Source organism: Ursus maritimus, unplaced genomic scaffold, assembly GCF_017311325.1.
Source record: "Ursus maritimus isolate PB19 unplaced genomic scaffold, ASM1731132v1 scaffold_27, whole genome shotgun sequence".
NCBI lineage: Eukaryota > Metazoa > Chordata > Mammalia > Carnivora > Ursidae > Ursus > Ursus maritimus.
The window spans coordinates 21,962,929-21,990,553 of NW_024425230.1; the positions used below are offsets into that span (position 1 = coordinate 21,962,929).

Genomic DNA, 27,625 nt, shown 5'->3' on the forward strand with positions numbered 1-27,625 from the left:
ATGGGCCCATTACCAACATATTAAGCAGTACTTGGCAAGCTGATCTTTTAGTTTAGGGAGTCTTTGCATATGTGGTAATACCAGGTATATTCTACCACACATTCATGAGATAAGCATGTTACCAAAAATTGTATTGAGTAGATCCCAGTGTTGTACGGGGGAAAGTGTATATTTATAAAACAAAGAGAAAATTACCCCAAATTTAACATTCTCTCTGGGTGTTAAGGTTGCATGTGATTCTGTTTGCTATATTTCCCAATTTTATATAGCATCTTATTACATGCTGTATAATAAGACTGTTACAAGACAGAGAGTCAACATATGAAAAAAAGAGCTTTTTATGATATTTACAAATTTACAAAGGCACAGTACATTAAGAAGGGGGAGAAGGATAGGAGGAATGAGACCAAAGAGAGAGGTCAGCTGAATGATTCCTACCTTTCTTATTCTCAAAGTTCAGGATTTTATTTCTTAAAACAATGTTCAGATGAAAGAAATGAATAACAATGCAAAAATCAGCCTGAAAACGTTCAGGGCATATTTCCAGAACACTTCATCCATTCTGGTTTTCATTCAGTCTCACATTTAAGAATGCTGTTAACTCTACCAAATCAAATGATAATCACAATCAGGTAATTTAGTCTCCCCCAAAAGAAAAAAGGAGACCGGAATCTTCAGAATACTAACTGGATATGTTAACTAAATAGGCCTTCAAGTTGAAGGCATCTCGAGAATCTAAAATGAAATCACCAAAAACCCCACTAGTAGTGCTACCATACACCTTACTATATTCTGAATTCTGTTAAAATTATTTTTAAAATTTAAAGAATGTCTAATTGATATAGTATCTGTCAATGAACTTGCCCTAAAACAAGATCAACTATTTATAATAAAAAAATCACTCGACTTCAAAGGATTGCATATAAAACTGGACAACTGCTCTACCCAAAACAGGGTCTGAGTGTCATTTGATTTGCTCTGATAAGTTCAGGGCAAAGTTGGCTCTGCTTTGCTCACAACAGGCAGGGCTAAGAACAAATGCCACAAATCCACTTTAAGAATCCGGAAAACACTGCCTGTACTGAAGAAACCTACACAATTCCAAATTAAATTTCTAAAAAATTAAGTTATTCCTTCCTAGTCAATAGTAGAATGCCTTTTTAAAATTATAATCCTTCAGGGGCGCCTGGGTGGCTCAGTCGTTAAGTGTCTGCCTTCAGCTCAGGGCGTGATCCCGGCGTTCTGGGATCGAGTTCCACATCAGGCTCCTCTGCTGGGAGCCTGCTTCTTCCTCTCCCACTCCCCCTGCCTGTGTTCCCTCTCTCGCTGGCTGTCTCTCTCTGTCAAATAAATAAATAAAAATCTTTAAAAAAATTAAATTAAATTAAATTAAAATCCTTCAAAATATATAACTGAAGTTTGGGGGGGGGGGAAGAGCAGTCCCATCTTTATTTCACCAATGAAGAAAGAACTCTTTTAAACTAGAGTGTTTACAGGGATTTTGAAAAGGCAACAGCTGAGGGCGCCTGGGTGGCTCAATTGGTTAAGCATCTGCCTTTGGCTCAGGTCATGATCCCAGGGCCCCGGGATCGAGTCCCCCGTCGAGTCCCCCATCGAGTCCCAGGTTGGGCTCCCTGCTCCATGGGGAGTCTGTTTCTCCCTCTCCCTCTGCCCCTCCCCCCTGCTCATGCTCACTCTCTCTCACAAATAAATAAAATCTTAAAAAAAAAAAAAAGATGAAAGAGCAACAGTTGACCGTTCCCTCTTCTCTAAGTGGAGAAAATAAATTAGAGAGTAGGGTAAGAATAAGATAATATTTATTTAGGGCTCCCTCATTCTCAAGAACCCAAATCACTGTCTCACTGATTTCCTTCCCCTCTGTGTGTCCTCCAGGACACCTACCTTTTCCTTCATTTCTTTCTTTCCCTCCCTCCTGAATGTTTTCCTTAACTAGAATTACTACAGATTTGGAAAGCAGGGGGTGAGGAATATGGAGCTGGACAGGGAAGCACAGGCTCAGAACTCACAGTAATTCATCTTCCTAAACCTCTTAACATCACAGATGAGGAAACAGACCCAGAGAGGTGAAATTTTTTGCTCATTGTTACGTCCCACTCCACCTCTAGGTGACTCTAAAGGTTTTACACAAGTCCTTTCTAACTCTAAAACGCAAGAGTCTATGTTTAAAAGAGTAACTTAGATTTTGGAAATTTTCTTTGGAATTTAGGGGCGCCTGGCTGGCTCAGTCAGTGCAGTGTGCAACTCTTGATCTTGGGGTTGTATATTTGAGTACCACGTTGGGTGCAGAAATTACCTAAAATCTTTAAAAAATTTTTTTTTCTTTGGAATTTGAAAAAGTTGGTAAATTTATTCTTATTGGACATGACTGCTAGATTGCCATAAAGATCTTTTTTTCTTTTGGAAAGATTAGGGAGGGCTACCTCATCAATTACATTAGAAGATTCTATTTGGGATCAACCTTTACGTCATGTTTTTTTGGGGGGTGATACACAGGGCTATGGATCTGGTTGGGAAGTAAAAGGAAACCAAGAAAAACTTCCAGAAAAAGCTTCAGAGAAATAAAGAATAATTAACTATTTAGCTTTCCAGATGTTCACGAAACCTTCAGACATTCATAAAAATGGATTGGAAGAAGGATGCAGGCACTGCCCACTCTTCTTAATCTTCAGGTTATCAAAATAAATACTGCAAACACTAAAACAGGAAAAGTTCTTTAAACAGAGAAGACATAGTTTGCACATACTTTTCATGAATCTTCAAGACTCGGTGAACTATAGGAATCTCTCTTCCTTCTATCCTAAAAACAACAATTTCTCCCACTCGGATGGGATCTTCAACTCGATTTGTTAAAAAGAGAAGATCTCCTCTATGAAATGCTGGCTCCATGCTGCCACTAGGAGAGAGAAAAGAATATAATAGAAAACAAAGTGTGAGATTAAATTTACTTTCAAATCAGATATTCAACAAAACAGTCGCAAGTATCACCCCTGGAGTATACTCAATACTTTAACAAATATATCAGCATTGATGTGTGTTGTTCTCAAAATACGGTTTCCACAGACTAATGAATTACACAAAAGTTTCTTTAGTTATTAGCCTTTACTGACTAGATGCGTTTGAAGCATTACTATTCAAAGGAGCTTAAATCTTGAAAAGGGCAATGTAACTAATTCCTTAACCTTTTAAAATTTCAAGTGACAAATGGAATATAAAAGAATGAACTTTATAATCACTGCCCTTATTCTCACCTCATCTGAAAATGCTAAACACATTCAAATATTCAAATGAGAACTGGATCGCCTTCTGCCATTTATAAAGATATAGACCAAGATGACCTTACGGTTTTGATTCACTAAGAAGGAAAAACAGCTCATCAAGTCAAAGAATAGTCAGCTACACAGATAATGCTTCTGTTATCAACTTATGTCAAAAAGAAAAACAAGAAAGAAAACCAAGAACAAAAGCAGAGATTTTTAAGAATTTCAGAAATGAGAAAAGGCTTCAATTCCATGGTAATTAGTGAGGACAAACTTCTAGAATGTCTTCTCATCTCTCCCCTGTTCTACCCTATACCAAGTTCTTCAGAGGTCCTATGATATTTGCACTAATTAATGAACCTTTTCTTTCTTTCTTTCTATTTTTTTTGAAGATTTTATTTATTTATTTGACAGCGAGAGACAGTGAGATAGGGAACACAAGCAGGGGGAGTTAGAGAGGGAAAAGCAGGCTCCTCCCCAAGCAGGGAGCCCGATGCGGGGCTTGGTCCCAGGACGCTGGGATCGTGGCCTGAACCAAAGGCAGATGCTTAATGACTGAGCCACCCAGATGCCCCCTAATGAATTTTTTCTTGCTACGAAGAGGTAGCCCATCAGTATTATTTTCTGAAACTCAAGCTCCAGTTTTCAATAATAGACTTAGTAAGAGAAAAGTAGACAGGTAAGGGTTAAAATCCAATATAGGAATAATGACAAAGTCCAAACATGTCCGTATAAGACTCTGGTACCTCAATATAAGGGAATATGGTAGTTGTTCCCAAATTTTGCTGCACATTAGAATCACCTGGGGAACTTAAAAAAAGAAAAAAGAAAAAAATCCCAATGTCTAGGTTGTAACTCCAGCCATTTAAATCAGAATGTCTGGGTATGGGAGGCAGACATCGTATTTTGTAAAGACCCAAGTGACTCCAATATATAGGGGAAAAAAAAAAACAACAACAAACAACAACCCAGGTGACTCCAATATACAGCAACATATAGTGAACTACTGGGGACATGGATTTTCAGTACATGTTTATTCTTACAACTTTTGTTAAGATTCCTCAGGGGACAATGAGTTCCCTTTTTCAGATGTTAAGGCAGAAGATAGGACATGTGCTTGGTGAAAATATTAGAGAAAGTATTCTAGACCGACCTGTAGTTTTCAAGTTTTTACTTTGATTGATTTTTAAAATCAGTGACATCCTTTGTTCAAATAAAACTTTGCTTGAAAATTATATCAATAAAACAGATAAAAGCTGAGCTGCTACAGTTTAATGGCTCATTTTTACTGAGCACTTACTGTGTGCAAAGTGCCATTCTAAGTTTTTTTTTTTAAACAGTCTTCAGAACAACTCTATGATGTAGATATTATCATCCCAATTTTATAAACAAGGAGATTGAGGCTTAGAAAGTTGTAGTGTTCCCTCTCTCGCTGGCTGTCTCTCTGCCACATAAATAAATAAAAAAAAATAAAAAAAAAAAGTTGTAAAGTTATAAATCAAAAAAATGTTAAAGGTGAGATTTGAACAGGGAGCCCAACAGAATCCACTCTCCCAGTGCTAACCTGCCTCTAAGACACTCTAGAATTTTCAGCAAGGAGTATCATAATCACATTTACATTTAAGAAACATCACTTCATGGGGTGCCTGGGTGGCGCAGTCGTTAAGCGTCTGCCTTCGGCTCAGGGCGTGATCCCAGTGCTCTGCGATCGAGCCCCACATCAGGCTCCTCCACTAGGAGCCTGCTTCTTCCTCTCCCACTCCCCCTGCTTGTGTTCCCTCTCTCGCTGGCTGTATCTCTCTCTGTTAAATAAATGAATAAAATCTTTAAAAGAAAAGAAAAGAAAAGAAAAGATCAGAAGGTAGACTGGGAGACCAGTTGTCCAGGTTAGTACTTATAACTGAATTCTTGGCAATCACTGGGAGTGTTATTAAAAATATGGACACAGGGGGCGCCTGGGTGGCACAGCGGTTAAGCATCTGCCTTCAGCTCAGGGCGTGATCCCGGCGTTGTGGGATTGAGCCCCACATCAGGCTCCTCCGCTATGAGCCTGCTTCTTCCTCTCTCACTCCCCCTGCTTGTGTTCCCGCTCTCGCTGGCTGTCTCTATCTCTGTCAAATAAATAAATAAAAAAATCTTAAAAAAAAAAATATGGACACAGGAGAATCATAAGGGGACACACAAAGAAAAGGATGCACTTACAGAAGCAAGTAAGAAGTAATGTACAGGAAAAAAGAGACTAAAATGTTAATGGTGACTATATCCCAGAACTATGGGTGACTTCATTCCATTTAGATTTTTTCTGTGTTTTCAACATTCCATATAATGAAAATATATTAACTTTTTCTGATTATAAAAGCATATTTTTAAAGGTCACTACAACAGCCCAGGCAGGACATGAGGAGGGCCTGAAATAGAACAACAACAGGGAAGACAGCTATAAAATAAGAGAAGAAGAGAGAGGGAAAATAACAAATTTGATGGCCAATCAGACAGGACAGAAAGGGGTGATCAAAGATGACTGCTGGATTTTTAACAATGGCAATGGAGCAGATGGCAGTGACAGTCACAGAAAAAGGAGGAAGAAGGGGTGCCTGAGTGGCTCTGTCGGTTAAGCATCTGCCTCCAGCTCAGGTCATGATCCCAGGGTCCTAGGATCGAGTCCTTCATCGGGTTCCTTGCCCAGCAGGAAGCCTGCTTCTTCCTCTGCCTACAGCTCCCCCTGCTTGTGTGCTCATTCTCCCTCTCTCTCTCTGACAAATACATAATAAAATCTTTAAGGGGAAAAAAAAAAAAGAAGTAGTAGGAGGAAGAACAGGTGTGTGAGAAAAGAAGATGAATTTTACTTTTATTACATGGAGTTTCAAGTGCCCCGTCAACATTCAGATGGAGATGTCCACTGTGGGGTGAAAACAACTCTAGATTTCAGGGAAGAAAGCTGGATGAGAAATAAAAAGATTTAAAAATTCAGAAACAGATGGCATTAAAAATAGTGTGCAATGGGGCACCTGGGTGGCTTAGTCAGTTAGGCTTCTGACTTTTGATTTGGGCCCAGGTTATGATCTCAGGGTCATGGGATCAAGCTTGGTGCTGGGCTCTGAGCTCAGCGGGGAGCTTTTGGCTTGGGAGTCTCTCTCTCCTTTTCCTTCTGCCCCTCCCCCCACCCTGCATGCTCGCTCGCACTCTCAAATAAATAAATCTTAAAAACAAAACAGTGTGCAGTAAGAGGACCGTTAAAGAAATAAACTGGGGGACACTTTTTAAACATTAAGTTATTAGTAAACTTTTTACTATTGCCTGACTAAACTAAATTTTTAGAATACATCAATTGTAAATTTTATAAGTTATATATAAACCACTTAAATATTTTTAAACTGACTTCAGCTCTATAAAGGGGAAAAAAAGTTTTGAATGTTCGCTGAATCTCCGTTAAAAAAAAATAATATAGTATTTGTCTGCATCTGAAGCGAATATAACACTATGGGTCAAATATTGGAATTTAAAAAATAAATATATTTCCTAAGAAGTTATTTGTCTTTATCCCCAGTGACTTCACAAAAGTCCTAAAAGTGGATTCTCAGTTAACCTGAATCCTCTGAGGCATATTTAGTTTCAGGTAATAATTATATTCCTCGAAGTTACATGAAACCTGGGCCACCTGGTTTTACTCAGCCACCCAATCATGTACATTACCTTTCTCTAATGACCGCTCCTTCTAGGCTTGACCACATTCTCTTCCAAAAGGACCTGGTCTCTTTTAATTTCCCTTCTTTATTCCACATCAGTAATCAGAAAAGCTTAGTATATAAATAAACCTACCTGCAAAATAATTTGTCCAAACACCACTTTTAAGCCCCAACTGAGATTATAAATTTTCCAGCCGTAGCAGAAGTGAACTGTTTTCAGGACCACTGTGTGAAGAGGTCCTCAGTCGAATCCCCTGTTCACTCCAACATCCCCAGTTTACAAGTCATTAGAGTGTCCTTAAGCATCTCCACTGAAGGGAACTCAATCTGAAATAATCCCAGAAGAACCTCTAAAAGAAGCCTCCCTGGGTTCTCTGTCTACATCTTTTTCCCACAGTGCCAATTAGTGTGGCTTCTCCTTCTGTCAGCGTCTGAAACTGAAGCTCTCCACTGAATTTAAAACTGTCTGGGAACTTGGGGCCACATCGCTGTACTCCCAGAGTAGTGCATGCTTTCCCAGCTAATAAAATATATACATGCCTTCGGATCTCTAAACTTACAGTTGGATGTGTTCATTAATAAACATAGAACAAAGGTATGCGTAAGAGCAGGAGTAAGGTAAGACACCGGAGACCCAGTGCCTTGCTGTTGGAACCACTTATTGCTGAAGTGCATATATGACAATGAAGGAATCAAACGGATATTGTTAAGAGTAACGTACTATTATCTATACTCTAGATAATGTTAAAGATTTATTTTCTATTTATACACCATTATCTCCAGAGAAGATTTGAAATAGCTTATATAATTAAGCCCCAAATAAGACAGAATTATAATGATTCAATTAAACAACCAAGGGTAATTCTCCAAAAAGGAGTTAGTTACTAAATTTGTTTTTAAATCACTAGAGTATGAGTTCAAGGGTAAAGAAGGAAGTACAATGGGAAAAGATTCAGTACTGTCACTTTAAGAGGCAGCATTAAAATCTTCAAAATTCCTGAAGTCTGTCTGGAAGTGGTATTTAAAGGTCAGCAGGAAACACGAAAATAATTAGTGATGCTTCTGTACTGACACTGAGAACATGCTGCAGAAAAACTCTTTTAATTAATTCGTGGAGATGATACCTAATCCAGCAAACTAACAACTATGCAGCAGCCCTGCTGTATCAAAAGGAAGAATGTAAGAAGACAGAATTATTTCAGGAAAATACAGTACACTCAAACACTTTCTTACAAGAAGTGCCCAAAATAAAACTCACATAGTAAACGTTTTACGGAAAAGTCATGAGCCCTTTGGGGTCTGAATTCTAAGTGCCTAACAAGGCTGTGCATTTCTCACAGTTGAAAAATAGTAACTAATTTTCTTTCAGGCCCTCTTCTGGGAAAGCATAGTTTCCAGAGGAATAATATAATCGTTACTCAATTTCTCAATTTTCCTCTCAAGTAATGGCATGCAATCCTACGCCTTGAAAAGAAAAATTGTTACCTGAGCACCACTACAATTGGACTTTCACTTCCAGTTATGACCATTAGCCCCTTCCAGATCATCAGTGCCGAGGAGACAATCATTCCAAAATTTAGGACTTGATAATAGAGCTGTAAGAACAAAAGAGAAGAAATGAGATCCATAATTATCCCCACTCAAGAAAGCAACTGAGAGTATATCAATTTAAAAGTTTCAAAACAAAAACAAAACCAAAAATGTTTCAGGTAGTACTATTAGGGCAGCTGAAGTTCTGAAACAGTCTTAAAAATACTGTAATAATTATACCATCAGCATCCCAGCCCAGCCTCCTATCCCCCAGTAACCTTTCTCTTGTTTGGTCACTCAACACACGACCCTTACATAATAACTTACGTTTAAAACTTTTCACAGATGTTATTTCATTTAGGCTTCACCAAAATTCACCTTAAGTTCAAGCACAACCGTGGTACATACCACTGCTTCTACACTCCTCTAGGACTTAGTTTTCTACAACGTTTATCCCTTGACAACAATGGGCTATTCAATGGCATTTAACTCCACTCCTCTTCTTACATTGGAGGAAACTTAGTCTCAGACAGAGAAAATGACTTTGCCAAAGTCACACAGCTTGTCAGTCACATAATTAGGACTTGAAGGCCAGCCTTTTCTGTCTTACTAAATTTCCACTACTTGACAAATTGTAAGATTCTACTGCAATAAGCAGATATGATATGAGAAAGGCATTTCAAGTGAGAGAAACAACGTGGGCTAATTGTGTTGGACTAGGCTGGATAAGAGGATGATTGACTCATTTTTGTGATTTTAAAAAATGTACGTGCATGTGGACATTCTGCAAGACAACTGTTCTAGTCTTCAAAAATTCAATGCCATTGTTCTAGATCAAAAAGGACTACAGAGACATAACCAAATGTAATGCATAAACTTTGATTAGATCTTGGTTCAAAAGAACAAAATGCATATAAGAAAAAAATCCCAACTATAAAAGACATTTTGGGGGGTGCCTGGCTGGCTTAGTTGGTAGAGCATGTGACTGTTGATCTCAGGGTCACGAGTTCGAGTCCCACACATGCCATAGAAATTACTTAAAAAAAAAGGAGACGTTTTGGGGTCAGTTGGGGAAACTCAAACATAAAATAATAGTAGGAAATTAGTGTTAATTTTCTTAGGTGTGATAACAGTATTATGGTTATGGAGGATACTGCATGCTAGTAGTAGTGAGCCAACAGTAGTTAGGAATGAACTGTCATATCTGCAACCCATTTCAAATGATTCAGAAAAAAAAATTATATGCACACATAAGTACACATGGAGCAAATACAGCAAAATGTTAACAACTGTTGAATCTATGTGGTAGCTTACAGGTGTTTGTGTACTGTTCTTTCAATTTTTTTCAGCTTTGAGATATAACTGACAAATAAAAATGCAAGACTTTTTTTTAAGAAGGATCCATGCCCAACATGGGGCTTGAACTCAAAACCCTGAGATCAAGAGTTTCATGTTCTACCAACTAAGCCAGCCAGGTGCCCCCAAAGAGTAAGATATTTAAAGTGTATAACGTGAGGGGAGCCTGGGTGGCTCAGTGGGTTAAGTGTCTGACTCTTGATTTCAGCTCAGGTCATGATCTCAGGGTCGTGGGATTGAGCCCCATGCCAAGATCTGCGCCGGGCATAGCACCTGCTTGGGATTCTCTCTCTTCCTCTCCCTTTGCCCCTCCCTGCCCCCCTCTCTCTGTCTCAAATAAATAAGTGGATCTTCAAAAAAAAAAAGGATCTGATATGCGTATGCCCTGTGAAAGGGTCCCCCACGGAGCTCGTTACCACATCTACCACCTCACGTAACCGCCCCTTCCGGCAGGGGAGGGAGGGAGGTCTTTCGATTTTTCTTGAAACAAACGTATAGAAAAAACTGGAAGAACATAAATATGTGAGTGGTTACATCTGGGGCTACAATACTAGCCAATTTTGTGTCATCTTATTTACCTTTATTTTCTACTTTTACAATTAATTTTTATTTCTATCGAAATATAATTTAAAAACCAGCAATTATCCTGGTCATGGGAGGCCAGCCCAGCAATCATTTTGTCTTTTAGCTCTTTCTTGTGCTATTTACCCTCATGCTTCTGAAAATTGTTACTACTATTTTTATAAATTTGGATCATCTATTAACTACCTATTACGATAAGAATTTTAGCTCGGGAAGGATACACAAGAAACTGGGGACAGTGGCTGTCTCTGAAAGACGAATCGGCTGTTGAGGTGAAACGAAAATAACTTCCAGTATATACGCTTCATGTTTTTTAAGTTTTTACTAAGTTCAAGCATCATCTATTTAAAAATAAGTTGTTTAGGTTTATTTTCTTAAGTCCATGTTAACGGCCAGAACATTATTTTTCTGGTGCTCCAATGAAGTACGACATACTCTACTGACGCAATTAACGTGGCCCTCAAAGGACGAAAATATGAACATTTTCTAAAAGACACAAATATTTCCTATTCTTTGAGTAACGGAGTAATATGAGCATACAGGTATAATCTGATACGTAGTTTGACATTCCCATCTGGGGACATTTCCTCCCATTTACAGGCAAGGAAACTGAGGCACAGAAAGGCTAAGTGATACGCTCATAGCGGCACAGCTATTGGCACGCAGAGCAGTAACTGTTATTATTATTATTTTTAAAGAGTTTATTTATTTATTTGACAGAGCAAGAGACAGCTAGCGAGAGGGAACACAAGCAGGGGGAGTGGGAGAGGAAGAAGCAGGCTCCCAGTGGAGGAGCCTGATGCGGGGCTCGATCCCAGGACACCGGGATCACGCCCTGAGCCGAAGGCAGACCCTTAACGACTGAGCCACCCAGGCACCCCAGAGCAGTAACTATTAGAACTCAGGTCTCCTAAATTCTACCTCTTCAAGATGGTAGCTTTTTAAAAGATCAAAAATATGGTCCTCTTACTCAGAAAACAGAACTGAGGAAGTGGAGTGGGAGAGGTCAGAAGTAGGAAAACTAATTTCTAAGAAGTAATTCTGGTCAACCAGTGGATAAGCAGTCAGGAATTCAGCTAAAGCCCTACTTTCCAAGCTTTTGCTCCTGAAAAATCACCTACAGTACTGGTGAGAACAACAGAATCCACACCCCAATCCTGACCTCTGAGGGAAGGGCTGTGAGAGTCCACCTAAATGACCAAATATAAAATGTAGCTCCATGATTCCTTACCTGGGGGTCAGATAAGTTTCATATTTCAAAACTGGCCAGATTTTGAAAAGGTAACCCTTGCATGTACCACATATTTACATAATACCCCTAGCGGGGTCTATGGCAATATCCCATAATCAACCATGTTAATATTTCTGCAGCAAAACTTTAAAAATTCGCACTGAAATAAGTAAAATCTAAAAATAGCTACACGTCAATCAGTTCAGGTCTGTTTCCTTGATGAGAATCTTTCCATTTTCAGAAGGGTACCGATGTAGCATTGGCAGAACAGGTGTGAGATATCTAATAACCATTCTTTAAAAGAAAAATGAAAAGACAAAAATTACAACTCCCCAGGTCCCTGCAAGGAGGTCACTGTTCTACCCATAATTAGCCTTCTCCTTTCCCTCAGACTTGTAATACGACCTTTCACTACAGAGTCATTGTTGTGAAATTTATCTAATCACTAAAATCACCATCATTCTTATCAGTGAGAAAGAGGTTAAAAGTCCCTCACTGTGTATGACCCGTATGTTCCTTAAAATGTGCTAAGTCAGTCTGTGAGCCAAAACCTAGACAGAAGCACACTATTTGCTGAAACAAATACTCTATCTGAGCAAAAGTCTGAAAAATGTCGTATTCTTCTCCCTTTCTTTTCTCCCCTTTTTCCCACCAACAGTCTTTACTCAAAAGACAAACACACTGCCTCCCTAGCTCCTGCTTTCTTTACCACTACATCTGAATACTTACGAAAAAGGGCTGTCTTTTTCTGGTATTAGCAGAAATAAGGTGGCAGCTACCTAACCTCATACCATGTGGCAACATCATGCTAACTATTAATAAGACACCGTGACATATGTAGAACGACAACCACAGAAGTGAATAGCCCTATTATCATTTCTAAGAAGTGATGAACAATACGCTCTTCAACGCTCAAGGTGAAACTAGAAAAAAATGTTATTAAAACCAATCAAAGCAGGGCCCCTCGGGCAGCTCAGTTGGTTAACTGCATGTCTTCAGCTCAGATCATGATCTCTCAGTTGGTTGAGCGTCTGCCTTTGGCTCAGGTCATGATCCTGGGGTCCTCACATCGAGCCCCGCATCAGGCTCCCTGCTCAGCGGGGAGCCTGCTTCTCCCTCCGCCCTGCCCCTCCCCCTGCTCATGCCCTCTCTCTCTCTCTCAAATAACTAAAATCTTAAAAAAAAAAATCAAAGCTTTTGGTAGGTATGGTATGTAGATTTGTGTGTGATATTTTACTTTTACAGTTTTAGGAAGCCGAATCCTCTCCTACGAGTTCTGTGACAATTTAAAATACACTGTAAGTAATAAGTAACAAGAGTTTAAAAAAAAAAATGTAGGACCGAAAATTCAGCAACATAAAAGTTGACAAATTTAACAGCCATAATCTGGAAGTCACGTACCGTGCAGTTATCTGCTACAGTTATCAAATCCACCATTATATTTCCTATTCTTGCAAGAGATATTTGAGGTTCAACACATAGGTTATTTTCATAGAAGTCACACTTCCAGCAATCAAGCAAAGACAGAAGTGACCATGGAAGCAAAAATGTGTCTCAGAGCTACAAAACTGCAGTTGTCCTAAGTTTTCAACTTCTCTTAAGATCTCAAACTAAGAGACTCATCAATCCATAACCACAATTCCCCTGCTTCCTAACTCACAAAAGAGGAAGTGATTAGAAGCTGAGGTATTAGAGGCAGATACCTTGACAGCAGCTAGAAGTAAAGCTGATGGTGTTGGAAAAATGGAAGCATATTCAGAATATGTGCTGTTATTATGGCCCAATAAAGTCACTGATAGAGCCAGTGATGATCTTAAATGAAAATAAGAAAAGAAAAAATCCTGAACAGCCTAAACAGGCATAATATCAGAAATAGTAAAACAAGTTTCATTTTTAAAAATGTTAAATTTTTTGGGACTCCTGGGTGGCTCAGCTGGTTAAGCGTCTGCCTTTGGCTCAGGTCACGATCTCAGGGTCCTGGGATCCAGCCCAGAATCGGGCTCCCTGCTCAGTGGGAAGGCTGCTTCTCCCTCTCCCTCTGCCATTCCCCTCCTTGTGCTCTCTTGCTCATTCTCTCTCAAACAAATAAAATCTTTTTAAAAATTTTGGGGGAGGGGGGCCTGGGTGGCTCAGTTGGTTAAAGCAGCTGCCTTTGGCTCAGGTCATGGTCCCGGGGTGCTGGGATCAAGTCCTGCATCAGGGATCCCTGCTCTTCTGGGAGCCTGCTTCTCCCTCTGCCTCTTTCTCCTCTCCCAGCCCTGTCTCTTTTGAGTAAATAAAGAAAATCTTGAAAGAAAGAAAGAAAGAAAGAAAGGAAAGAAAGAAAACGTTAGAAAGTATTTTGACTTGAATAAAATGAAAATACATCAAAATCTGTGGGATGCACCTAGAAATGCTACACAGAAGGAATCTTATAGCAATAAAGGCCTAGATTAAGAAAAAAAGAAAAGTCTCACATTATATGTTGTATTTTGGTTTATACTCAGTTCAAAATATTTTGTAACTTCTCTTGTGATTCTCCTTTAACCCATGGGTTATTTAGAAATTGTTTAATTTCCAAATATTTGTAAACTTCCTAAATTAAGCTTCTACCTTAAAACATTAGAAAAAGCAAATGAAACCCAAAGTAACTCACTGAAAATGAATACTAAAAATAAGAGGGGTGTCTGGGTGGCTCAGTTGGTTAAGCATCTGCCTTCAGCTCAGGTCATGATCCTGGAGTCCCAGGATCGAGCCCCAGGGATAGAACCCCACGTCCTTGTTCCTTTTGCCCCCTCTCCCCCACTGTGTATGTGTGCTCCCTCTCTCTCATGCTCTCTCAAATAAATAAAATCTTAAAAAACAACAAAAACAGAAAATCAGCAAGGATACAGAAAACTTGAATACCATCAACCAACTAAACACCTAGAGAACACTCCACCCAACACAGCAGAATACACATTCTTTTCAAACACACGTGATGCATTCTCTGGAGATCAGGCCCTTGGCAAATTAAAAAGAGCCTCAAATTTTAAAAGATTGTAATCATACAAACTATGCTTTCCAACCACAATGGAATTAAATTAGAAATCAGCACTGGAAAGAAATTTGGAAAGTCCACAGATACTCAGAAATTAAACAACATTTTTCTAGATAATCCATGGGTCAAAAAAGAGATCACAAGGGAAATCAGAAAATATTTTGAGAACTGAGTATAAACAAAAACACAACATATCAAAATTTATGGAATGAAGCTAAAGCACTGCTTGGAGGGAAATATATAGCTTTAAATACATATGTTAGAAAAGATCTTAAATCAATAACCCAAGATTCCACTTTAAGAAACTAGAAAAAATAGCAAACTAAACACAAAGCAATCAGGGAAGGAAATATAGTTTAGAGCATAAATCCACAGAGTAGAAAACATATAAACAACAGAGAAAAAATCAATAGAAGTCAAATTCATAGAGATGGAAAGGAGAAAGGTAGCTGCCAAAGGGTTGGGGTGAAGGGAGAATGGGGAGTTTTTAATGGGTACAGAACTTTAATTCTGCAAGATGAAGAGAGTCTTGGAGATTGGTTGTACAACGATGTTCACGTACTCGACACTACCGAACCCTACACTTTAAAAAATGGTTGAGACAATACATTTTATGTGTATTTCACCACAAGTTTTAATAATTACGCTAAATGAAAGTAGTCAGCTGCAATGGTTTTATTTATACAAACTATCCAGTTAAGGCAAATCCTAAGAGAAAGATTCGCAGATGCCCAGGACAGGGAATGGGAACAGGCATCAACTGCAGAAGTGCACAAAGGATCTTTCTGGGATGATGGAAATGTTCTAAAACTGGACTGTCGTGATGGCTGCACGACTCGATAAATTTACTGAAGAACATGAACTATACACTTAAAAAGGTGAATTTTATAAACTATGTATCAATAAACCTTTTCTTTTTTTAAAGCACACACACACAAAATAGAAGCAAACAGAGCGGGCAAGGCCTCAGAGTAAAGGAGGTCTTTTTAATTGACCTGAAGTCCAGAAGCTATGAAGAAAATAGAGGAAAATGTGATTACCAAAACAAAATAAAATAACCAAACAATAACCAAAAAACCCCACAACTATGCATGGCGAATTACACTATAAGTCAAAAGACAGATGACAAACTCAGAAAATACTTACCATATATAGAAACAAAAGACCAATCTTCCTATAAACAGCTCTGAGAAATCAGTAAGAAAATAACCACCCAAAAAGGAAAATAGGCAAAGGATTATGAACTGCTAGTTCATAGAAAATGAAGTAAAAATGACTCCCAAATCATATGAAAATGTGCTCAACCAACTCAGAATAAGGGAAATACAAAGTAGAACTGTCCTGAGGTACCGCNNNTCAACTAGAACAGGAGAAACCTAGAAGTTCGAAAGCACGCAATGCTGCAAGGCTACAGGAAAAAGTCACTTCCGCTTTTCAAATTTTTGAATAACGTAAATATAATATTTAAACTATTCATTACAAGGGGGGGTAAGGGTGAGCTCACAAACTTACTTCAACTACCTTACTTCTCTTTCTGAAGCACTTGGCACTGGATTAACTTTCTTGTAACTCAGTCATCCCTTGGTTTGTTACGTCGGTCCCCCAAATACACGTGTTCTAAGATCCAATCTTTGTCCTCTTCTCTTCCCATTCTGCATGCAATCTTGTCTCTTCATGGCTTCGATTACAACATTCGCTGATGACACCCAAATCTCTATCTTCATATCACACCACGTATATCCCCTAGGTAAATATATTGTTACTTACTAAAAATCACCTTAAATTCAGCAGATCCAAAGCTGAACTCAATCCCTTTCCTCAAATCTCTTCCTCCTCTACACTCTCTAGTGTAGCGACTGGTACCATCATCCGCCCAAGGCCTCTGGATTTCACCTCCCCGACATCTCTCACATCCAGTCCGTGGGCTTTACTCCTGTGGCTCCTGCTTCATCAGGTCTTGTTTCCTCTCACCAAGACTATTAGAATAATCTGACGGTTCTACCTCTAGACTTGCATCCATATAACTCATGTGCCTATATATTAATTTTATAAGGTGAAAATGAAATTATTGTACTGTCTGCTCCAAATTCCTTCTCACTACTTATGAAGTATGAACTCCTCAGTGTACAGGCCTTCCATGATTTGGCCCCTGCTGTCCTCTCCAACCTTATTTCCTGCTCTAAGTGATATTCCAGGCTCATAACCATAAACATAATCTAGCTTATCATGCAGTCTATCACGGTCCCTTAACAATGCTACTACATGTAGCAATAATCAGAACTACAAGGTACATTTTTTTTTAAGATTTTATTTATTTGACAGAGAGAGACACAGCGAGAGAGGGAACACCAGCAGAGGGAGTGGGAAAGGAAGAAGCAGACTTCCCGCTGAGCAGGGAGCCCAATGAGGGGCTCGATCCCAGGACTCTGGGATCATGACCTGAGCCGAAGGCAGACACTTAATGACTAAGCCACCCAGGAGCCCTTTTTTTTTTTTTAAGTAGGCTCTATGCCCAGCGTGGAGCCCAACATGGGGCCCAAATTCACAACCCTGAGATCAAGACGTGAGCTGAAATCAAGAGTTGGGACGTCCAACTGACTGAGCCACCCGGGCCCCAGTACATATTCTTAATAAGTCTGAATGATGAGAATCAGAGGTTAGGTACCCTGTCTTGGTAAGACAATCATCAGCTTCTAACAATGCCAACTTAAAATAGGCTCATTCCATGTTTTTGTGACAATTTCCTACCTTTGAAGACCCCTGCAGCAAGAGGAATAAGACTACTAGGTATGCTTTTGGTAACAGGGCCTACTTGAGGGCTACATCAACTCTAGAGCTTTCTATCATAATCTGGTAAAGGAGACCCTTGATTGGCCCTCCATTCCAAACTTGTTTATTATATTGATGATATCATGCTGACTGGACTTGGTAGTGGAACCTCGTGACCTAGACTCCTTGGTAAAATATGTATGTGGCCAGAGTGTGGGAAATAAATACCACAAAAATTCCCGTCCCAATGAAAATTCTTGGGGTCCAGCGGTCCCTGCTAAGACAGCTCTTCTAAGACAAGGGATAAGTTGCTGCATCTGGTTCCTGCTACCACGAACAAACTTAAAGCGCAGTGGGTCTCTTTGGATTCGGGAGGCAACATATACCTCATTTGGGTGAACTACTGCAAGCTCTTATCTAATAGACCCATTTTGAGCCAGTTTTGAGTAGGGCTCCGTGACAGGTCCACGCTGCCATGAAAGCCGTTCTAGCACTTGAGCCATATGACCCAGAAGATCTCATGGTGACTGAAGTATTTATGACAGGGAGCCTCTGGCCATTCCCTATAGGTGAACGGCAGCACAGACCTTCGGATTAGGGGCAAAGCTATGCTATGCTCTGAACTATTCTCTTGAGCAACAGCCTCTGGCTTGTTACTAAGTTCTAGTAGAGACCGAACACTTGACCGTGGGTCACCAAGTTACCATGTGACCTGAACACTGCAGCTTGAACTAGATGTTGCCAGATACACCCAGCCATGCAGTTGGGCACTCATACAGCACTCTGCCATCACGTGGGCGTGGTCTATACAAGTCTGGGCTTGAGCAGGTCCGGAAGACATAAGCAAACTGTACAAGCAAGAGACTCAGACACTCACCGCTCCTGCTCATGTCATACTGCTTCATCTCTCTCAGCTCATACCCATCGCCGCATGGGGAGCTGACTAAGGAAGACTGTGGGCCCGGTTTTTAGATGGTTCTACAGGAACCATCAAGCACCAACTGAAAACAGACGGCTGTGGCATTACATGTCCATTCAGGGCTGACCACAAGGGACTGTAATTAAGGGAAATCCCTCCAAGGGGCATAACTTTGAGTGATGTAACAGTTGTTCACTTTGCCTGGAATGAGAGATGGCCACAAGTGTGGATTTATACTGCTTCAAGAGTGACTACCAGTTTGGCTAGATGGCCAGGGGCTTGGAAGGGACATAACTGAAAAGCCAGAGACAACAAGGTTGGGAAGAGGTATGTTGAATGAGCTCTCCAAATAGGTACTTAGAATGTGAAGATACCTGTGTCCCATATAAATGTTCACCAAAGAATGACCTCAGCAGAGGAGTCTCTTAATACTTAGATAAAATTCCCTGTTCTCTGGATGTCAGTCCTCCACTCTGCCCAGCTACTCCTGTCTTGTCCAAAGATCAAAGTGGCTGTCTGTAGCAGCCAAGTTGAAGGTTAGCAACATGGATTTTCACTCACCAAAACCAATTTGGTTCTAACCAATGATGAGTGCCTAGTCCGCCAACTGCAAAAAAAAATCAACAATGACACCATGCTTGATACTGGTTCACTTTCATCATGGGAGGGGCAGCAATTTTCCTTACTAGAATATATTCTGGATATGGATCTGTCTTCTTTGTCCTCGGTATTTGTCAAAACCCCATCTGTGAACTTATGGAATGCTTTATTTCCTCATCATGGTATTCCACACAACACTGATTGTGACCAGGAAACCCATTTTATGGATAATTAAAGTACAGCTGTGGGCACATGGGTCATGGAATTCACTGGTCTTACTATGTCTCCCATCACCTTGAAGTGGCCGGCCTGAAAGAAAAGTGGAACAGTAGGCTAGTTATCAAGTTATTGTCTCTGAATTCCAATCCATCCTTGTGTTACCTAAACAAATTCTTTTCCAACTGGCTCAATGATGTTAAGTTTTGTTTGTTTGTTTTTAAAGACTATTCATTTTAGAGAGAAAGAGAGAGCACAAGCAAAGGGAGAAGCAGAGGGAGAGGGAGAAGCAGACTCCCCACTGAGCTGGGAGCCCAGCATGGGGCTCAATCCCAGGACCTGGAGATCATGACCTGAGCTGAAGGCAGATGCTTAACCATCTGAGTCACCCAGGTGATCTGATGTTAAGTTTTATTAATAAAAGCATGGGTGGACCACTGCGAGGTGATGGAGGGACTTCTCCTGTCTGTCCCATGTTTTTATTCCACATGGTAGCAGCGAGTGGATCTGTGTGCAGGTGCAATAGTGCTCTCTTCAGTGACCATCATAGCCTGGCTCCTGCCCACACGATCTCTGGCAAGTTTCTCGGCCTCCCAGCAGGCCACTGCTATGGACCAGCTCCAGCTCCCTGCCATGCAAATGTCACTGCCGTAGCAGATTGAATGTTCCTATGGAGCCACACCCTCTCCAAAGAGGTCTGAATCTCAGGCTTGGGAGGGGGGCTGGAGAAAGGTAGTTTCTTATTTCTTTCCTTGTCCACTCCCTCATCCTAGAGGGTAGTAACTGTTTTCTCACCATGCTATCTCTGAACCTTTTATGAGTGCTCTTTTACCCCTTTTTAGTAGTTAAGCATGTTTTACTAGTTAACAGTTTTTTATATTAAACTTTTCCCTGTTAAGTTACTGGTAAGGTTTCTATCTTCTGAGTGATACAGATGGCCTTTTGAGAATAGTTATAGCACCAGCTAGGCATCAGCAACACTCTGTGGGGCTGGGAGAGTCCAACGCCTTCCAGTATATGGTATATGCCCTGAAATCAGCAACAAACCTATGGGATTATTTCTTCTATAGGTACAATTCACTAATCTGGAGTTACAGGATGATTGGGATGCCTGGGTGGCTCAGTTAAGTGTCTGCCTTCAGCTCAGGTCATGATCTCAGCATGCCACACTAGCTAAGCCCCTCGCTCAGTGGGGAGCCTGCTTCTCCCTCTGCCTGCCACTCCCCTTGCTTGTGTTCTCTCTCTCTGACAAATAAATAAAAGCTTTTTTAAAAATGGAATTAAAGGGTGAGAATGGGAGTGACCCCTCTCACTATTACCCTTAAAAATCTGCTAGTGAAAATTCTGCTTTCTATTCTCACAACTTTGGATGATGATGGCCCAAAACTTTTCATTTCCAAAAGAAATATCCTTCCATCAGGGGACACAATGGTTCCGTTAAACTGGAAGTTGAGACTACTACCTGGCCACTCTGGGCTCCTCATGCAAGTGAACCAAAATGCAAAGACTGGAGGTTATTTATTGGCAAGCGTGACTGATGCTGACTTTCAGAAAAAAAATAAGGTTGTTTCTAAATGAGGGAAGTGAGTATAACTGGACTACAGAACCCTCTGAGGCCTCTTAGTACTCTCATGTCCTGTGAGAAAAGTTGGTGAAAACTACAACAATCCATTTCAGGCTGGACTACCCTTTTTTTTTTTTTTTTTAAGATTTTATTTATTTATTCAACAGAGATAGAGACAGCCAGCGAGAGAGGGAACACAAGCAGGGGGAGTGGGAGAGGAAGAAGCAGGCTCATAGCGGAAGAGCCTGATGTGGGGCTCGATCCCATAACGCCGGGATCACGCCCTGAGCCGAAGGCAGACGCTTAACCGCTGTGCCACCCAGGCGCCCCATAGGCTGGACTACTCTTGACATTAACCCTTTAGTAATGAAGGTTTGGGTCACTCTACCAGGCAAGAAACTATGACCTACTTGAGCTCTTGCTGAGAGCAGAAGGAATATGGAATGCTTAATGGAAGAAAGACTACAGCTACAACCACATGGCCAATTACAGAAACAAAGGATAGCTACATATTAGAAGCATAATTTTGCCTTTACCTTTATTTGAAAAATTAAATACAATTAGAAGAGGTGTATATAGTTGCTGAGTTGACAAAGGGTAAACTACAGCAGTTTTGTTCTTTGCCAACTTGACTAAGCTCCCTGTAGGGCTCTGGGTTAAAGTTGGCCAAAAAAGGAAATGTGCCCAAGATCTGGAAGGTGAAAGGGAAGCAGCTGCTACTACGCTGAAGGTCAGTGTGGTTGGAGGTGGTGAGCAACAGACGGCAAGGGCCTGGCTGAGTCTGGTTTGTCCTTGCTTTCTCCTGTCCAAGCCCGGCTCTTCTGGCTAACGGAGCCTCAATGTAGAGGCAACAGCCGTCCACAGACTTCATCTACTCTCCTTCCGTGTGGTCCCACTCCATCAACCAGACATTTGTCCACCCGTAACAGTGCTCCAGAAGAGCTGGTGAATGACATTTCTCTGATTCTCCATCTCTCAGTTTTAGACTGTGACTTATCCAGCTTTTCCCACAATTGTGTAATATCTAATTCCTTCAATAAATCCTTAATTCCATAATAGTCATAGTGGTTCTGCCTCCCAGACTAAACTCTGACCGATAAACCATGTTTTCAGGTAAACCTTCCGTCTCTGTGCACGACTTGTGTTTGGATACTATACCTCACCTCGTTCCCTGAAGTCAGAGAAGACAACTCTTTAAAGAGTTATAATCACAATTTCTGCGTAAGTACAGCTCATCTTTATCGTTGTAGGCTAGAGCCATTTGGCCATGGGAATGAATTATCATGCTTGTCTTTGTGTCCTTGGAAAGAATATTATGAAAAAGACCTCCCCAAACTAAGAAATATGAAGTCTCTAGGAACCATTGCAAATAAATGTCTCAATCCTTACGATGGTGCTGTATTCTAGATTTTGCTCAAAGTTACATAGGATAAAGAATGATTTCTAGATGCCTGAGAATATGCTCATGGATGCTAAGTGCAGTTTATAATTTTACTTGTAATTTTTCCTTGTTTGTCTTTTGAGACTGTAGTATTTCTACACTGAAACTTGACAATTAATTACTGAATGCAGACACCCTGTCAATAACACTTTCCAGATCCTAAACAAGACTACTAGTTTTCAAAAATCTGGACAGATCTGTCCTCTGTGCTGTATATACCTATTTGCTGCACACTTACTCATATTTGGTTGACGGTTAAGAAAAGTCTCCTAGGTTTCTGTGTGCTTTACTGGAGGGCCAATTTATTTTTAAAAAATTATCAAAGATATCTAGAATTCAATCAGATATCATTACAACAGCCATTAGGAGTTGAGTGATCCTAAGGGATAAGAAGATAGAAAAATGAAGGATTCTGCTAAGTCCTAAGGTCTTTAGATTTAGGCAGGAAGACATACAGATAATTAAAATCCAAAGAAATACAAAATTCAATCAAGTAATATAAGCGGCCTAAGGAGGAGCTAATAAGCAAATTCTGTGAAAGGTGGATTAATCCCATCAGGGCTGAAACATGAATCTAGCCACATCCTGACCAATATCCTCTGGTCATTTAGAATTCTCAGCAAGCAGAGAAGACAATCCCAAAAATTACGCGTGAAAGCAACCTAAAAATTATCTGGCATGACATAGTCATTTTCTTAGCAGGTAAACATCTTTTAACCCAAGGAAAATTTATAACTAAGAACAGAAATGCTTAAAGGAAATTATGTATAGTGTTAATATTTTTATGTTAAAAACTCTGTGCATATTTGGTATTTTAAGTATTTATAAAATTTTAAGAGAATTTCCCCTATCAAAGGAATAGGTCAGGTTTGTAGTTCCAGTTTGAAATGCATAATCAATTGTTGTCAAGTTATTATTTTGATCAGAAAGTTTACTATTTATACAGTGTTGAAACATTTCAGAGAACTTAAGTAGCCCCAGACATATAAAGAATTATATAAGTATTCAGTGGCTTGTTGAATAATGGATGTTCTTAAAAAGGAAATTTTTGAATTTATAATATTTTTAAGATGTTTGTTTGTAAATTAGCCCAAATATTCAAAGCCTCTTAAAACTGATTGTTAAAATTTCCTATACTTTCTTTTTTTAATTTCCTGGCCTTTAAATAGGGTAAGATTTGTAAACTGATTCTGAAAAGCTTAAGAACTCAGTTTTAAAATTTTAGTTTTTACAAACAACATTATATTTTAAAATGAAAGATAACTCTATGAACAGGCTTTTCTGGACACAAAGGCCACTTCAATGGGCATCAAAAAACTAATCTATAACCTGGGGTGCCTGGCTGGCTCAGTCGGTAGAGCATGTGACTCTTGATTTTGGGGTTCTAAGTTTGACCCCCTCCCTGGGTATAGAGATTACTTAAAAATAAAATCTTAAAAACAAAAACAAACAGAAACTAACCTATAACCAGTCAATTTGGAATCAATTTGCTAAATTTTCAGGAGTTTTACAAGTTGATTGTTAAACAGTGTTATTAAAAATTAGTACGATTAAATGACATTAAAAACAAAGGTAGGGGTGCCTGGATGGCTCAGTCGTTAAGCGTCTGCCTTCAGCTCAGGGCCCAGGGATAGAGCCCCACATCCGGCTCCCTGCTCCCCTGGGAGCCTGCTTCTTCCTCTCCCACTCCCCCTGCTTGTGTTCCCTCTCTCGCTGGCTCTCTCTCTCTCTGTCAAATAAATAAAAAATCTTTAAAAGTAAAAAATAAAAACAAAGGTAATAAATAATCTAAATCCATCAGTCCCTGACTATTTTACTACATTTTCTCATTATCTATGTTCTTGAGGTGATTTTTTCTACTTTTTCTCTAGGTGGAAATTATAGTTGCATGCTACCCCATCTCTTCCTAATTTCACATTCAGTGATGTCATGTTAGTAGTGTGTAATCAGCCATCTCGGGTGTATGTGCACCATGGAAATAGGCAAACTTGATCAATCAGGGCTTCGTGGATTAAGAAAAGCCTCAGGAAAACAGTGCCCTGATACTCCAGTAAAGGAGCTACACTCCAAAGCGGAGAAGACAAATGAAATAGTATGTAAGTGCTAAAAGGACTGCAGAGCTCACCTAATGTCCTGGGGCAGTCCACAAAGACTCAGAAAGAATACAAGAGGAGTTCTAAAGACAGTTGAGTATGAGATGTTTGAATAGAGCAATGTTCATAGCGACAGTAACATGAAATAGGAAGGAAAAGTAAACTGAAACAAGTGAGAAATAGCAGCCTGTAAAATGACTGGGACTTACACGGCAAATGCCATTCTGAGGGTTTGGGCGATTACCTACAAGGCAAGGAGGAGCTACTGAAGGTTTGAGGGTAGGAGAGAGGGCTTTAATCTGGCAACTGACAACGATGTATAGGATTCAGTAAAGGTAGTGAAACACTTTATTTCAGGAAACTGTGAGGCCAACCAAAAAAACTGCATTACATACAATAAACAAAATAATCAATTAAAACCCAAAACTCCAAAGAATACAAACTCTGTGATTCTATGTATATAAAATGCAAGGTCATCTATACTGACAAAAAGCAAGTATGTGGTTGCCGGGTGCTGGAGGAGAGATGAGCACAAGGGCTCTTGTGGGTGATAGAAATGTTCTGTTATCTTGACTGAGATGGGTGCATAGAACTGTGGAAACTTATCAAATTGTACACTTTAAATGGATGAAGCTCATTGTACTCAAGTATTCCCCTTGAACCTGATAAGAAAAAGAATTACAACTCAAACAACTTAATCAGACATTTGGTATGTTATTTAGGCATAAATGGAAAAGTTATGTAAATGACAGCAGTTTTAGAAGAGTAGAACCAAACTAGTTTCCCTCTTTCCATCTGATTAGCTCTCAGTATCTACAGTCACTGACAATTCTTTTTCCCAGATATCATGTACAAGTAAAACCTCCTTCATAACTTTCCCTCAACCCCACAGCCATGCTATCCAGTCCCTGCCATCCCCCCAACAACATCCCGGAGGTTGCTCATCTTCATCTGTATTATGGGAGTAATATTACCTACCTCACTGGTATATAAAACACTTCATACATAGCAAGAGCTCAAAATAATTATTATCTGCCTTAGTCATTTTCTACACACTTATGCTCCTTGAAGGCAGAGTTTGTCTCATTTATCTTTGCATTTCTCTCATTGTACCTAGCGTAAGTTACAATGAATAGAAGGCCCAAAGTACATACTTTTTCAGAGAAATGTCTGTGGAACCTAGAAATTCAGATATGAAGAAAACACTATACCACAAGTGAGAATCGAAGTGTTACCATAAAGACACAAACGTTTAGTGCCATTTGATAAGAATGATCACGTATGACTGAAGGAATTATGAAACCTGTCTAAGAGGTGACACTGAGCTAGGTGAAATCTGAAGGGGGGATTAAAGGAAGGGTGCATATCCACTTCCCTAAACGGTAATTATAAATAGCATAAAATACAAGTCCAAGAGAAACATTTTCAATAGTGACATGTTAAATTCTTAACAGTAAAATACTATAAAAAGGTCCAAGGCAAGCAAAACTAGGCTCTACACACACTTCGTGCAGAGAGGCAACCTTTTCTAATGACTGAATAATTACAGCACTGTTCCAGTACCACCTGGCATATGGTCTAGAAGTTCAAGATGGAGTAAGGAAGGTTTAAGGGCAAAATCAGAAGATCTGAATTTCAAGATCCCTGTACCACTAATATTGGGCATTCTGAGGGCTGCCACCTTCCTGCTAAGCGGACTCAAGGGCAAGTATTACTACTGTTCCAACTCTGAAGTCAGAGGTGCTCCAGGAAAAGGCACGGCAGCCCGCTGGGGCCCAGCTGTACTAGAAGGGTTGCTACGGGCTGAAAGCAGCACAGCGGCTTTTGAGGGGCCTACACCCGCCTTCCCGAGCATCCCAGAAGCCAGTGTAGTGCTGAACTGCTAAACCTAGTCACCGGAATTGATCGGGAGTCGCTGCGATTGCAGGAAACACGAGTTTGCCGCCTTCCCAAATCTCAAATGCTAAGCAACCCCAACTCCCACTTAGAAAGCACCCTGCGGTTTCCATTTGCTCTCCTGCCTCGTTAGGGGGAATGGAACGTGAAAAGCCGGCCTCCCGCTCCGCCCCTGGCAGGCCCCAACGCAGCTAGAGGCTAAACATAGGGGGCGGACAAAGCGACCTCCGGCCACACGCTCCACAAAGGCAAGGAATGATCCAGGCGTCAGAGCCACTCAGCCCCTCGCACATGGTGCCAGAGGTCTGCCGGGCTCCGCAGGGGCGGTGTCAAAGGGAGACGGGGAGCCCCGCGAGACAGTGGGCGGCCAACCTCACCTGCCGCTTGTTCATTCGCCGCACATCGTCCAAAAAATCTAGAGACAGCATGGCGCGGCCGGCGAGGGGCACACGAGCAGCGGAGAGGGCGCGAAGTGACCAGAAGGCGGAACGGCTGGCGCACCGGCCGGGCTCGCACTGGACAGGACCCCGCGGCGCCCGCACTTCCGCTTCCGGGGCGGGAACCGGCTCTCCCTCTCCCCCCCTCCCTGCCCCGCCCCGCGCGTCGCTGCGGAGAGCAGACAAAGGGACTCGCGACTCTCCTAATCTTGTCTCCCGGCCTCGTCTCGCTGCAGGAGGGCGCTCCCACGCCGGACCTCGCCTGCCTAGAACCTACCGGAGCCCTGTCTGCGCGCTTAGCCCCCGGCCCCTAGCGGAGGCGGTGACCCGGGTTCTCCGGGAGGCCGCCCTGCAACCTCCGGAAGGCGGGCTCTCGCGCACTCCCGGCCAATCGGGAGCCGGTCTTGGGTGTCCCGGGGGCCGCGGCGGCCCTTGAGTGGCCGGCAGCTCCAGTCGGGCCTCGGGTCTGGGTGTGGCCCTGGACGTGTGGCCAGGCCTTGCCTTTGCTGTTGGGGCTGTTCTCCCGCGTTACGGGAAGTGGCGGCAGACGTGGTTGCGTTAAGTGCTTTCGGGTAGCGGTGGAGAATGGGAGAGCCTTTCGAAGCACTGCCTGAGCCTCCCGGGAGTTCACAGGCTTTGGTGGAAGAGAGAACAACCAAAGAATGCTATGGTGTGATGCGACCACCAGGGGTGCGGGGTGTCAGGAAGTCCCTGGCTGCCAAGAACGTGACCTTGGGAGGATCTGCCCTCTCCTTGACCTCTGCCTCCTGCTTTTGTTACCTTGGGCACCTGGATGTGACCCTCTTCTGGCTGCCGCCGACTCTGTAACAAACAGCCTTTGCCTTCTTCACTTGCTCAGGCTGCGTTATAATATGCACCTAGGACGGGAAGGACCGAAGCTGGTCTCTTACTACTAGTATTTCTATGTTTTTCAAAATACTAGTTATCTCACATTAGGGTGAAGGATCTACCGGAACTTTTTGCACTGTCTTTGCAATTCTTTACATC

At 41.1% G+C, this 27,625-nt stretch overlaps 1 protein-coding gene across 2 annotated transcripts in view; it reads right to left on the bottom strand.

Annotated features, from left to right (window-relative positions):
• Positions 1-27,625, bottom strand: part of SEC11A (SEC11 homolog A, signal peptidase complex subunit) — a 38,607-nt gene that overhangs the window by 9,677 nt on the left and 1,305 nt on the right. Inside the window, exons 1-3 of one of the 2 annotated variants that reach the window (XM_008687800.2) lie at positions 26,558-26,738; positions 8,450-8,559; positions 2,765-2,914 (exon numbers count right to left, since the gene is read on the bottom strand). In XM_008687800.2, coding sequence (XP_008686022.1) covers positions 2,765-2,914; positions 8,450-8,559; positions 26,558-26,608 — 311 coding nt within the window. In that variant the 5' untranslated portion in view covers positions 26,609-26,738. Of the gene's footprint in view, positions 1-2,764; positions 2,915-8,449; positions 8,560-26,557; positions 26,739-27,625 lie in introns of those variants that run through there. The other variant, XM_040642836.1, reaches the window with a different exon arrangement.